This window comes from Triticum dicoccoides, chromosome 2B, assembly GCF_002162155.2.
Source record: "Triticum dicoccoides isolate Atlit2015 ecotype Zavitan chromosome 2B, WEW_v2.0, whole genome shotgun sequence".
Classification (NCBI taxonomy): Eukaryota; Viridiplantae; Streptophyta; class Magnoliopsida; order Poales; family Poaceae; genus Triticum; species Triticum dicoccoides.
The window spans coordinates 631,117,734-631,129,356 of record NC_041383.1 but is presented as its reverse complement, the minus strand read 5'-3'; the positions used below and the strand labels follow the sequence as shown (position 1 = coordinate 631,129,356).

The 11,623-nt window shown below is 51.2% G+C and overlaps 1 protein-coding gene across 2 annotated transcripts; it reads right to left on the bottom strand.

The window, feature by feature from the left end:
* Positions 1-6,582: 6,582 nt before the first annotated feature.
* On the bottom strand, positions 6,583-11,192 carry LOC119365275 (putative glycerol-3-phosphate transporter 1). 2 transcript variants are annotated; one of them, XM_037630889.1, is made up of 4 exons: positions 11,155-11,192; positions 10,953-11,071; positions 7,675-8,747; positions 6,583-7,589 (listed from the first exon to the last, which is right to left on the bottom strand). In XM_037630889.1, exons 3-4 carry the CDS (start codon positions 8,663-8,665, stop codon positions 7,021-7,023), a joined length of 1,560 nt encoding a protein of 519 aa, XP_037486786.1. In that variant the 5' UTR covers positions 8,666-8,747; positions 10,953-11,071; positions 11,155-11,192; the 3' UTR covers positions 6,583-7,020. The 2 variants fall into 2 exon arrangements, with proteins under 2 accessions (XP_037486786.1, XP_037486785.1); XM_037630888.1 differs by lacking the exons at positions 10,953-11,071; positions 11,155-11,192 and adding an exon at positions 9,785-9,965.
* Between the last annotated feature and the right edge of the window lie 431 nt (positions 11,193-11,623).

Here is an 11,623-nt window from a genome sequence, read left to right as displayed (position 1 = left end):
TTCAAACCACCTGCATAGTTAAGTTCCCATATGTCCTCTATGTAACCATAATATGTTTCCTTTCCCGTGTTGGTTGTTGCATCAAAGCGGACACCACTATTTTGGTTGGTGCTCTTCTTATCTTGGGCGATCGTGTAAAATGTATTCCCATTTATCTCATACCCTTTGAAAGTCATTATATTCGAAGATGGTAACTGGGACAGCGAGTATAGGTCATCTTCAATATCGCCATCGTGCATGGCACGTTTCTGCAACCAACCGGTGAAAGTCCTCGTTTGTTCACGTGTAATCCAGTCGTCAGACTTCTCCGGGTGTTTGGAGTGTAGAAAATTCTTGTGTTCCTCCATATACGGAGCCACCAAGGCGGAATTCTATAGAACTGTATAGTGTGCTTCAGTGAGAGAATGCCCGTCCATACATATTATTTGATCCCCTCCTAGCGTGCCTTTTCCATCCAGTCTGCCCTTATGCCGCGATTCAGGAACACCAGTCGGCTTAAGGTCAGGAATAATGTCAATACAAAACTCAATGACCTCCTCATTTTCATGGCCCTTCGCGGTGCTTCCTTCTGGCCTAGCACGGTTATGAACATATTTCTTCAAGACTCCCATGAACCTCTCAAAGGGGAACATATTGTGTAGAAATACAGGACCCAAAACGTTAATCTCTTCGCAAAGGTGAACTAGGACGTGCGTCATGATGTTAAAGAAGGATGGTGAGAACACCAACTCAAAACTGACAAGACATTACACCAAATCATTCTGTAACCTTGGTATGATTTCTAGATCGATTACCTTCTGAGAGATGGCATTGAGGAATGCACATAGCTTCACAATGGCTAATCGAACGTTTTCCGGTAGAAGCCCCCTCAATGCAACTGGAAGCAGTTGCGTCATAATCACGTGGCAGTCAGGAGGAAGGTTATACAAACATAGAGTCACAGGCCACGTGCTATGGTTGTTGCTCTGGTTCCCAAAAGGATTAATGCCATCTGCGCTTAGACCAAACCATACGTTGCTTGGGTCACCTGCAAACTCCTCCTTGTACTTTCTCTCAATTTTTCTCCACTGCAAACCGTCAGGTGGTACTCTCAACTTTCCGTCTTTCTTACGGTATTCTCTGTGCCACCGCATCGCCTTCGCATGCTCTTTGTTTTGAAACAAACGTTTCAACCGTGGTATTATAGGAGCATACCACATCACCTTGGCAGGAATCTTCTTCATGGGGCGCTCGCCCTCGACATCACCAGGGTCATCGCGACTGATCTTATAACGCAATCACCACATACCGGGCAAGCGTTCAAATCCTCGTACGCACGGCGGTAGAGGATGCAGTCCTTAGGGCATGCATGTATCTTCCTCACTTCTAACCCTAGAGGGCAAACAGCCTTCTTTGCTTCATACGTACTCTCGGGCAATTCGTTGTCCTTTGGAAGCATATTCTTTATCATTACCAGCAACTTTCCAAATCCCTTGTCAGATACACCATTCTCTGCCTTCCATTGCAGCAATTCCAGTATGGTGCCCAACTTTTTTTGTCAGCTTCGCAATTCGGGTACAACAATTTCTTGTGATCCTCTAACATGCTCTGCAACTTCTTCCTCTCCAAATCACTTGCGCAGTTTCTCTTTGCATCGGCAAAGGCCCGACCTAGATCATCAGTGGGCTCATCTGATGCCTCTTCTTCAGCTTGTTCCCGCATTGCCGACTCAGCTTCTTCCTCCATTGTTGTATCATCGTATTCAGGGAACCCATGGCCAGGATAGATGTCGTCGTTCTCTTCTTCATTGTCTTCCATCATAACCCCTCTTTCTCCGTGCTTGGTCCAAACATTATAGTGGGGCATGAAACCGGACTCAAATAGGTGGACGTGAATGGTTCTTGACGTAGACTAATTGCGACCATTCTTACAACCAGCACATAAACAAGGCATAAAACCATCTGCCCGCTTGTTTGCCTCAGCGGCAAGGAGAAAAGTATGCACACCATTAATGAACCCAGGAGAGCATCGGTCATCATACATCCATTGTCGGCTCATATCTTCATTATACACAACACCGAATAGACCAAATTAATACAAGTTCATACATAAAGTTCATACATAAAGTTCATACATAAAGTTCATATACAACACTTGATTAAATGCAACAAATAACTCTCTAGCTAAAGAATTTAAATGCAACAACAAATGCGATCAAGATCGCAACTAAGGTAACAATTGATCCAACAGCATAATGATACCAAGCCACACTATCAATGGCATATTTTCTAATCTTTCTAATCTTCAACCTCATTTTCTCCATCTTGATCTTGTGATCATCGACGACATCGGCAACATGCAACTCCAATTCCATCTTCTCCCCCTCAATTCTTTTCAATTTTTCTTTCAAATACTCGTTTTCTCTTTCAACTAAATTTAACCTCTCGACAATAGGGTCGGTTGGAATTTTCGGTTCACATACCTCCTAGATAAAAATATCTATGTCAACTTAATGGGCATAATTTGTCATAAACACGAAATGCAACAACTAGTTTTAAAAGAGAATATACCACATCCGAATCATAACAAGGACGAGGGCCGATGGGGACGGATATCAAAACCATGACACTATGTATAACAAACAACGTACGGGTAAGACAATTATACGAGTAACTATATATCCAGATCACACAAACATCAATTTGGTAATGTAAAACATTCATGAACAAGAGCCTCACCACAAGGTGGTGCCGGCGACGGGACGGTGCGGGCGATTGACGGTGGTTACGACGGAGATTTAGAAGGCACTAAGTAAACCACACCTACATATGCAAACTAAGTGTTATTTTTGACCTCTAATTGCATATTAATCAAATACAAGCAAATATAATTCCTCACAAATTAATCACTATACAAAGCATTGCAAGAGCTAATCTAGCAATGAGAGTTGAAAGGACAAAGTTGCTAACCTTTGTGATCATTTGAATGGATGGGGGCCTTCAAATCTTGACAAATTTTGGGCAAAATTTGTGAGGAGCTCGAGGAAGAGAGGGGAAGAATAGAGGAAGTGAGGGGAAAGGGGAAGAACAGAGTGGCTCGGGTGGACGAAGGGTTTATGTACGTCGACCTTTAGTACCGGTTCGTGCCACGAACCGGTACTAAAGGTGCTGGACGGGCCCCAGACTGACAACATCCTGCCACCACTCTCTTTAATACCGGTTCATGGCACGAACCGGTGCTAAAGGTTCGCCACGAACCGGTACTAATGAGAGCGGACGGCTAGCTGTTGGAACCAGCACTAATGGACACATTAGTGCTGGCTCAAAATCGAACCGGCACTAATGTGTCTCAGATTTTCCCCTTTTTCTACTAGTGACCGCCATCCGCCCGAGTGCCGCACCTGTGAAAACTAATAACCCTAACCTAAACTACTAACCGGATCGACGGCACTAGGATCTCCTCCACGGGTCTTTAACACTAGGCTACAACCAGTTTTAGAGCATTAGCCTCTCAGTCTTTAGGGTTCACGATGCAAGCACATGAGAGCAACACCGAAGATCTTGATATAACTCGTCGCCCTCTTTTAGCCAGGATCTAGACAGAGTAGGAGAGGTGGACTGCGAGCTAGAAGCTATAGTGAGGAAGTCACACAATCCAGCTGCACGTTTGCATCCTGTGAGCATAGGACACTCCATCGAGAGCACGCTAGCGTACGAGTGTACCCCCTTGCGTCGCTCCCGCGAGCGGCTGAGGGAGCAAAACCCTAGACTGCGAGCAAGCAGCTACAGTGAGGAAGTCACACAATCCATATGCACGTTTACATCATGCGAGCATAGGACACTCCATCTAGAGCACGCTAGCGTTACGAGTGTACCCCCTCGCGTCGCTCCCGCAAGTGGCCGCGGGGGCTAGGCCTCCTCCTCCACTTCCTCCCTCGCCGTTGTCCGGTCGGCATAGGCAGCAGTGGGGATCTCTCTTACCCTCGTTCGATCTCGTGGAACGACAGCTTCAGCGATGGCGTCATGCTGATCAAGGGCACGACGACGCGGCGGCTCTAGATTGCGGCGCTTGGCGGCACATGTAGAGTTCGGCTAGGCGTGGCGTGGTGATCGGTTGGGCGTGGTCAGAAGATGGAGGTGGGGCTAGGCATGGCCTGCCACGTCGGACCCGGCCCATGCTGGCTCACCCGACCCCACATAAAATCCTCCCCATCCGATCGTCGGACCAAACCCTAGTCACTTCACTCCCCTCCCTCCACTCCCCTCCGCCACCCAAGCTCGTCTCTGGCTCCTTCCGGTCCTCTCCGGCTTGGTGGCCAGCGGATCCGGGTCCTTCACCTCCAGATCCGTCGACCCCGAGCTCATCCCGCGCAGCCTCGAGAAGGAGATGGCCGTCTGGCTTGCGCTCCGTCGTGCCCGGGAGGAGGCCCGCGGACGGCTACGCTCGAGCTCCATCCGTCGGGAATCCATTGCTTCCGCCCAAATGGGGCATGGATCCGGTGCTAGGCCGGTCACAGTTGCCTCGCCGAAGGCCGTGCAGTCCATCTGGCGTCCGAATGCGCTGGCGGGCGCACAACCCCTCCAATGGTGCGCCAAGCATGGGGGCGCACCATGGGCCTCGTCCGACGAGGCCATGGCACGACGTGCCCGCCGTGCAAGGCACCGGGCGTGGGAGGCGGCGGCAGCCCTCGCGGCGGCAGATGTCGGCGAGGCGGAGTTTCATTCTCCGGCGCCCGTATGCCGCATTAGTCCGGGCGCCGCAACCGCATCGTGGTGGACACCGGCGGCTCGTCCCTAGATGGATCCATCATCGATCTGACGTCTACCGGCACCGTTCGGGTTCCGGTCTCCAATGAGAAAGAACAGGGCATAGGAGACGGCGGGGCCTCCCGTGAGCCAGCTTGTGTCCCATGCCCTACCTACGTAGCCGGCGACCGGCCCAACACTCTGAGGAGCGCAGCCGGCCACCGGACATGGCCAGGGCGGAGCCGGACGAGCGGGGAGCGAAACCGGATGAGCTCCGCATAGATTAGGTTTCACGTTGCATGTAATAATATGAGGTTTCTAATTTGAGGTATCCGAATGTGGAATGCGTTTTTTGAAGGGTGACCGGTCACTGTCCGCGGACGCGCCCGGGCACATCCGCGGGCGTTTGAGGGGTCAGATTTGTCAAGTCCAGTTACATATGCTCTAAAAGAGAGGGTCTCGTTGCAGTCTGTAACTTGATTCCTATGAGCTGCACAAAAAGCAACGATTGACCAATCCGCTAATACCTATAAGCTGAGCAACATCGGCCACGTCTCTTGTCCAATAGAGTGTTCGAAAAACAAATGAATAAGAGCATCTCTGGCAGACCCCTTAAACCGCGGAAGTGAAAACACAGTTTCCAGTTCGCGAAAAACGCATTTTAAGGGTTGGTTTGAGCTGCGGTCGAACAGACCCCTTAAACTCGGACCATAAAATCGAATATTCGCGTATATTCTTTCCCACGTGTTCTTTTTCCTCTTAACCGTGTTCATAGTCGGCTCCCGTCGTCCACCGTAGTCGCCGAATCGATCCAGGAGCCAGCTCCTCCGTTGCCAGATGGATTCAGGAGGCTAGCTCGACAGTGGCGGGATGGATCCGGGAGCTTGCTAGCTAGCTCGTTCGTGGCCGGATGGATCCAGGAGCTTGCTAGCTAGCTCGTTCGTGGCCGGATCAATCCAGGCTTGCTAACTAGCTAGCTCGTCCTTGGCTGGATCGATCAGGAGCTCCTTCGAGTCTTCAGCCGCTGCTCCTGCGATCTACTCCGTAGGCCGACGCCACAGCAGCTGTAAACGGCGAGTTTTCGGCGAGATTCCGGCGAGTTCCGTGACGGAAGGTCAGCGGAGCAGCACGGTGGAATTTCTTTGTCGCGTAGCGTTGACCGGTTTTTAGTCTCCCCTTATATTTTGCCTCCAAATCTATAAATAAAAGGGGCGTGGGGATGGATTCTCAAGGGGCTGCAAAAAATTTACGGGTTTGACCACTTTTACAAGCTCTATTCGGAACGTTTTTTACACCACGAAACTGAAAACGCGGATTTTTACGGGTTTGATCACTTTTAAGGGGTCTGCTAGACAGTGGTGGAGTCAAAAAAAAATGGATTAGGAGGGCCGATTGCAGTTAAAACGGATTGAGAATGGCCAAACAATAGAAAGACTATTTTCCAGCCGTGAAAAATATTAAGTCTGTACTATTCATGAGCAAACTAGTAGTAAATCATTGTGTTAGGGGGGCCAGGGCCCTGCTGGTCCCCCTGTCTCCGCCACCGCTGCTGGTCCCCTGTCTCCGCCACTCCCGCAGTGCTGCTAGAGATGCTCTAAGTGCATGTTTCAAACTCTTCACAAAACAGACATGACATACCCTCAACATCCGCCGTTTTGCCAGGTTTCCCTAATCAGCAATTCATTAGTATTAGTATCTTGTAACAACCTCCTGTAACTCTCTTAACCTCGTACATTGTTTAGGTAATTTTATTGGTTTATTAGGCCGTTTTACGCCGGCCTTAGTCCCCTTTAATTTTTCCAACCACACAAAATTGTGTGTTTTGGGGAGGAACCGCCACTTGACAAACACCAGAATATGAACATACTTTACTTCTCACCGAGTGGTGAAAGGATATCTCAGATTTCACAGTATCATGCGCTACAATCAATGTACACTTTTCGAAGTGGCTACAAATTTAGTACAGTGCCGGCCTTCGTTTCCTTGATCTGTCGCTGATACTGCAAAAGAGAGAGTACCGCTCTTCATCACGGTCTAAATGGTCGGCACATGCTCTACATCGAGGAGCAGAAGACAGTGCGCAATAATCCGCACCGTTATCCGAACAAATTCGGCGTAACAATCACTCCATATGCACAGCACGACACAATCACATGAGACCCAAGAGCGCCCTACTACACGCCACCTCGGTTAGAAAATCAGAGGGGAGCCCGCTCCTTCTTCCCGTCGCACCTCCCGATTTCCCGGCCCACGCACCGCCCTAATCAATGTACAGTCCGGCCATCTCCGGCCCCGCCTAAGGTACCTCCAGCGACGACACGGGCAGATCGCCCGCCGAATCAACGGGCCTCTGCGACGCCGCCATCTTCGCGGTGATCTCCGCCACGACCAGCCTCGACAGCAGCAGCCCGGCGACGAGCGCCGACGCCATGAGCATCGTGAAAACGCCGCTCCAGCTCTTGGCGGAGATGTAACCCGTCAGGAGCGGCCCGACGGCCGCGCCGATGGACCCCGTGCCGTCGATGATCGCCGTCACGGTGGCCAGCGCGCGCGAGTTGCCGTTGAGCGAGCTGTGCGTGCCGAGGTCGGCGGACACGGCGGTGGTGATGAGCGCGTAGGGCCCGTTCACCAGCACCCCCGTCACGAACATGAGCGCCACGTTCCACGTCAGCGAGATGCTCCCGTAGATGCGGTAGAAGAAGAGCGCCGGTATCGCGGAGAAGGTGAAGGTCGCCGCCGTCAGCGCCCGCGCGTCCAGCCGGTCGGAGATGTGGCCGGCCAGGATGCCGCCGACGACGCCGCCCACGTCGAACAGGGTCGACAGGATCCCCGCCGCAGAGTCTGACAGATATTCTCCCCCGATCTCTGAAAATCAGGACCAGAACAAAACGGCGGTCAGGTTCATATTTTATCTCCACGTGCTGCCAGCATGATATACAACTAGACGAACCAGTGTGGCTGAGGTAAAAGGGGAGCCAATACAGGAACGTGTAGGCCACAAGCTTGCAGAAGAAGAGGCAGAGAGCAAACGGGGCAACGCCGGGAATTTTCCATGCCTGGATGAACCCCACTGCCTCGTCTCGTCCACTCGAATGTCCCTCCAGCAGAGGCACATCCGTGCCATTCTTCTCGTAGTCCTTCACATGGCGATCCTGCTCGACGCCTATCACCTCCGGATCAACAGGCAAGAACAGAAACACGGCGAGCCCGACCAGCGCGATCATGGCACCTGGCACTGCAAACGACCAGCTCCACCCAAACTTCAGCATGGCAGCCGCGATCAGCGAGCCAGAAATGTTTCCCACCGAGGTGTGAGCGTTCCAGATCCCCATGATCAGCCCCCTCTTACTCTTCCCAAACCAATTGCCGACGACCGCGACCACGGAGGGCCAGCCGGACGACTGGAACAGGCCGGCGATCATCTGGACGCCCAGAAAGTAGTAGAAGCTGTGGATGTTGAGCCAGTAGCCAGCTCCGAAAGCGGCGGTGAACAGCCCGGTCCCTACCATTCCGATGGTCAGGAGGATCCTGAGATCCACCCGGTCACCCAAATGGCCGGCAAAGAACATGCCAATGGCATACACCCCAAGGAAAGCCAAGTCGATCTCGCCGAGCAGCCCGGTGCCATCCTCGCCATTGAACGGAGCCCAGCCGCTCTGGAGAGCCGTGTTGTTCGCTGCACCTTTCAGTTCTTGAAGATACATATGGCTCGGCCAGTGCAACAAGCCTAGGTTTGTTGTCTTGGGATCAAGAACACTCTTGACAATGCTTGTGGTTTTCCTAGTAGCATGATAACTAGCATATGACAGGAAGGTGAGCACCAACACAAGAGCCTGAGATGATCTGAAGGAGAGAGGGCCGCCGCGGACACACTCGATGAGCTGAATCCCCATGGGCTTTATGCTACCCATTCTGCTTCTGCTCTCAGTAGAGGAGCCCATGCGTGACCCTGAATTTGGCTTCTCCACAAACCGTTAGTTAATGTAGCCGGGAAGAAGGCCGGCTGGTGTTATTGCCTAATATCTGAAAAAAACCAAACACGGCAAATGTCAGAATTATCCAGATAAGATCATAAGTGCTGACTGACAGCTTGACACAAATGTGGAACCTGGAGTTATGAAAATGAAAGTGACAGGTGCAAATGCTTATTTTGCAACAAGGAGTAATCATCCTATAACAATGTTTGAATGAATTATTGGGGCCAAGGACTAGATGGTTCCTGAAATAAAATAAACAGCACGCTATATTGCTACCACTTTGCACTTCCTGTCATAAGATTAGGTTGGATGTTGCGAATTTTTTAGGTGGGATGTTACGAGCACAACATTGTTAAATCACTGAATCTTTTGTTTGAGCGGCCCCTGGTATCAGCATACATATGCCTACAAATGAGCACTTTTCATCAGAATCAACCTAACAGGATAGCCAAGCGCCCAAGCTCAAAATTAAAAAAGCAGGGACCCTGTATGATATATACACCACCCGGGATTGAACAGAGAAAACAATCACTATCTTCATACAGTTGAAGATAACCTGAAATTGATTGGAGGATTTGGTCGATAAAAGGGGGCAAGATCTAATGATCACTACCAAAATCAAGAACTGCGATTGAACTTGGATTGATCAACTGAAATAAATGGTACGAAAGGAGAACAGAAAACATCCTACCAACACAGCAGCATCTCACCTCCTGTTCAGCAATGGGAGGGAAGAGGAGAAGGCAAGGCGCACAGATTCGTGAATATGAGCCCAAGGGAGGATGAATATAAAGGGGAAGAAGTACGACAAGGCCGGTCTTGCAAGCAAGGCAAGGCAGCCCGACAACAGAAGCAACCGAACCAACGGATCTTACTCTTTCAGAAAGAGAAAGCAGAGCAAGCAGAGAGGCTAAGTTGCCCGAAGCTATGCAACTTGCAAGACAACCGTTGAAGAGAAGTCGGGCGATCCGTTATGCCGCCATGGCCGGCACCGCGAGAAGCCGCCTTTCTCTGACGCAGGGGGACTAAACGGAACTGAAAGCAAGATGGGGAGGCGCCGGCATGACGCGAGCCATTCATTACCTGCGGAGAGAGGACGGATCGACGTGCTGGCGGTTGAGGTTGCCCGGGACACAGAGGATGTGTGGTCGTCTTCTTCTTCGTCTCCGGCCAGCTGTTGGGAAGTCGGGTCGTGGTGCGTGACCCGGGAGGGAGGGAGGGGGGGCTCGTGGTCGTGGGGAGCGCGGACCGTGGAAGTGCTGAGGCGCCTCGGCCGTGGGCTCCGAGGAGCTAGCTGCTCGTGTTTTATACCGGTGCTGGCGACAGCGTTTGTTCGGCTGCTCCTGCTCGTGGTGCCCGTGGGCCGCCGCCGGATCGGGTGTTTCCCCGGTGTGGTCACGCACTCACGCCTACGGTCTCTTCTTTGTGGTGCATAATCCCGTTGCTTAACGACAAGAGGCATATTGAGTGAGTATACTGTTTTAGTTGACTAAACTCGTGTTATACTCCTAAATATAAGGGGAAGCATGTTGCTTCAAACGTGGATAGTCCAACACAAGCGTGGAACCAAATATTCACTCATGGTATTAAAAAAATTCAACATTGGCAGTGCCACTGTGCCAGGTTAAAAAAAAGGGCTAGAAATTCCCATGTGAATTAGAAAGAAAAACGGACATGTATATACTGTAACATTGTGCGTGCAGGCTGCAGCAGAGCAACGGCTTATAAGCCTGCTGCGAAGTTGCACGAGCAAGCGATCCTTGTTCATACCGGGGGTGACGAGACGCACGCGCCGAGGTTTCCCGGCTCTCCCCTTCCCAGCAAAAGAAAAGAAAAGAAAAGAGGCGAAAAAGGTTGCCCCGTTGAGCAGATTTGCTTGCGGCCGGCTGCGACTCCAAGAATAGATTAGTCTCTCGAAGGGAATATTGGGAGCGGATATCCTTTTCGGGGGCGGATATTCGCGGAGCTAAAATTATATGCCTCGTACCGGATCCCAACACCTGTGGGGCCCGCGCCAAACGCGATCCTGTGCCTCACGTCATGTGGCGCCGTTTAGTATTCTCCAGTAAACCGCATGCTAACTGGCCGCGGTTTGCTAACTTTGCTTCGACGCAACGTATCATCACAAATTATAATAAACATTGTCAATTCCCAGTTTTTCTGAAGTCCGAATGTACCAGAAATTGTTAACATTTAACAAGGCGGAAAAGTAGAAGATGAACGGTGGAAATCTGGGGGCGACCGGACGAACCTTTTGCTTTTTTCTGTTTCGATCGCCGTGCAGTGCCCCTGCCCCTGCCTGCGGCCGACGTGAACCGGAGGGCGACGACTGTTGTGCGCGTGGGGGCGCAGTCGTCCGGCGCGGCGTGTCTGCGCATGAGATGAGACGGGGGGAATCGGGGTCAGGAGAAGAAATGCAAGGGCGCGATTGATTGGCCCGGCGGTGACAATACCTCGATTCGTCGACGGGACCGAGCCCAGCAGGATCGAGCTCCGTCGAGCGAACGGACAAACCAGGGCGAAGAGGCCGCCCGCCTATTTATGCCGGGGGAATAGTAGCATCCCTCCGGGTTTCAGAAAAAAGTGGGGAAATTAAAATAGCTACAGACGCAAAGGTGAAATAAATTAGAAATAAAAGGTGAACCGATGTGCTATTTACGTAGTACCACGTATACAGTACGAGGTGGAACAAACCATTGTCTTTTAATGGGATGGGAGTGGCTACACGTCATCGGATGACTGGATTTTTATTTTTGGGCCAGTCATTTTTCTTTCTGCATCGTCGGATGTGCAACGAACGGGAAGATGTACATTCTTCTACCTCTCGCTTGGCACTGTTTATGATCTTCCTCGAACCTCCGACGACCGCCAACCGAACCACTTGCATTTGCCATGTGCGACCGCCTCGCCCCCCCCCCCCCT

Bases quoted from the DNA above. Each gene is read 5' to 3' on its own strand.
- LOC119365275 (XM_037630889.1), bottom strand. From the start codon at position 8,665: ATGGGCTCCTCTACTGAGAGCAGAAGCAGAATGGGTAGCATAAAGCCC. The intron at 7,590-7,674 runs GTTCGTCTAGTT...CCTGATTTTCAG, and splicing joins CTTTTACCTCAGCCACACTG to AGATCGGGGGAGAATATCTG.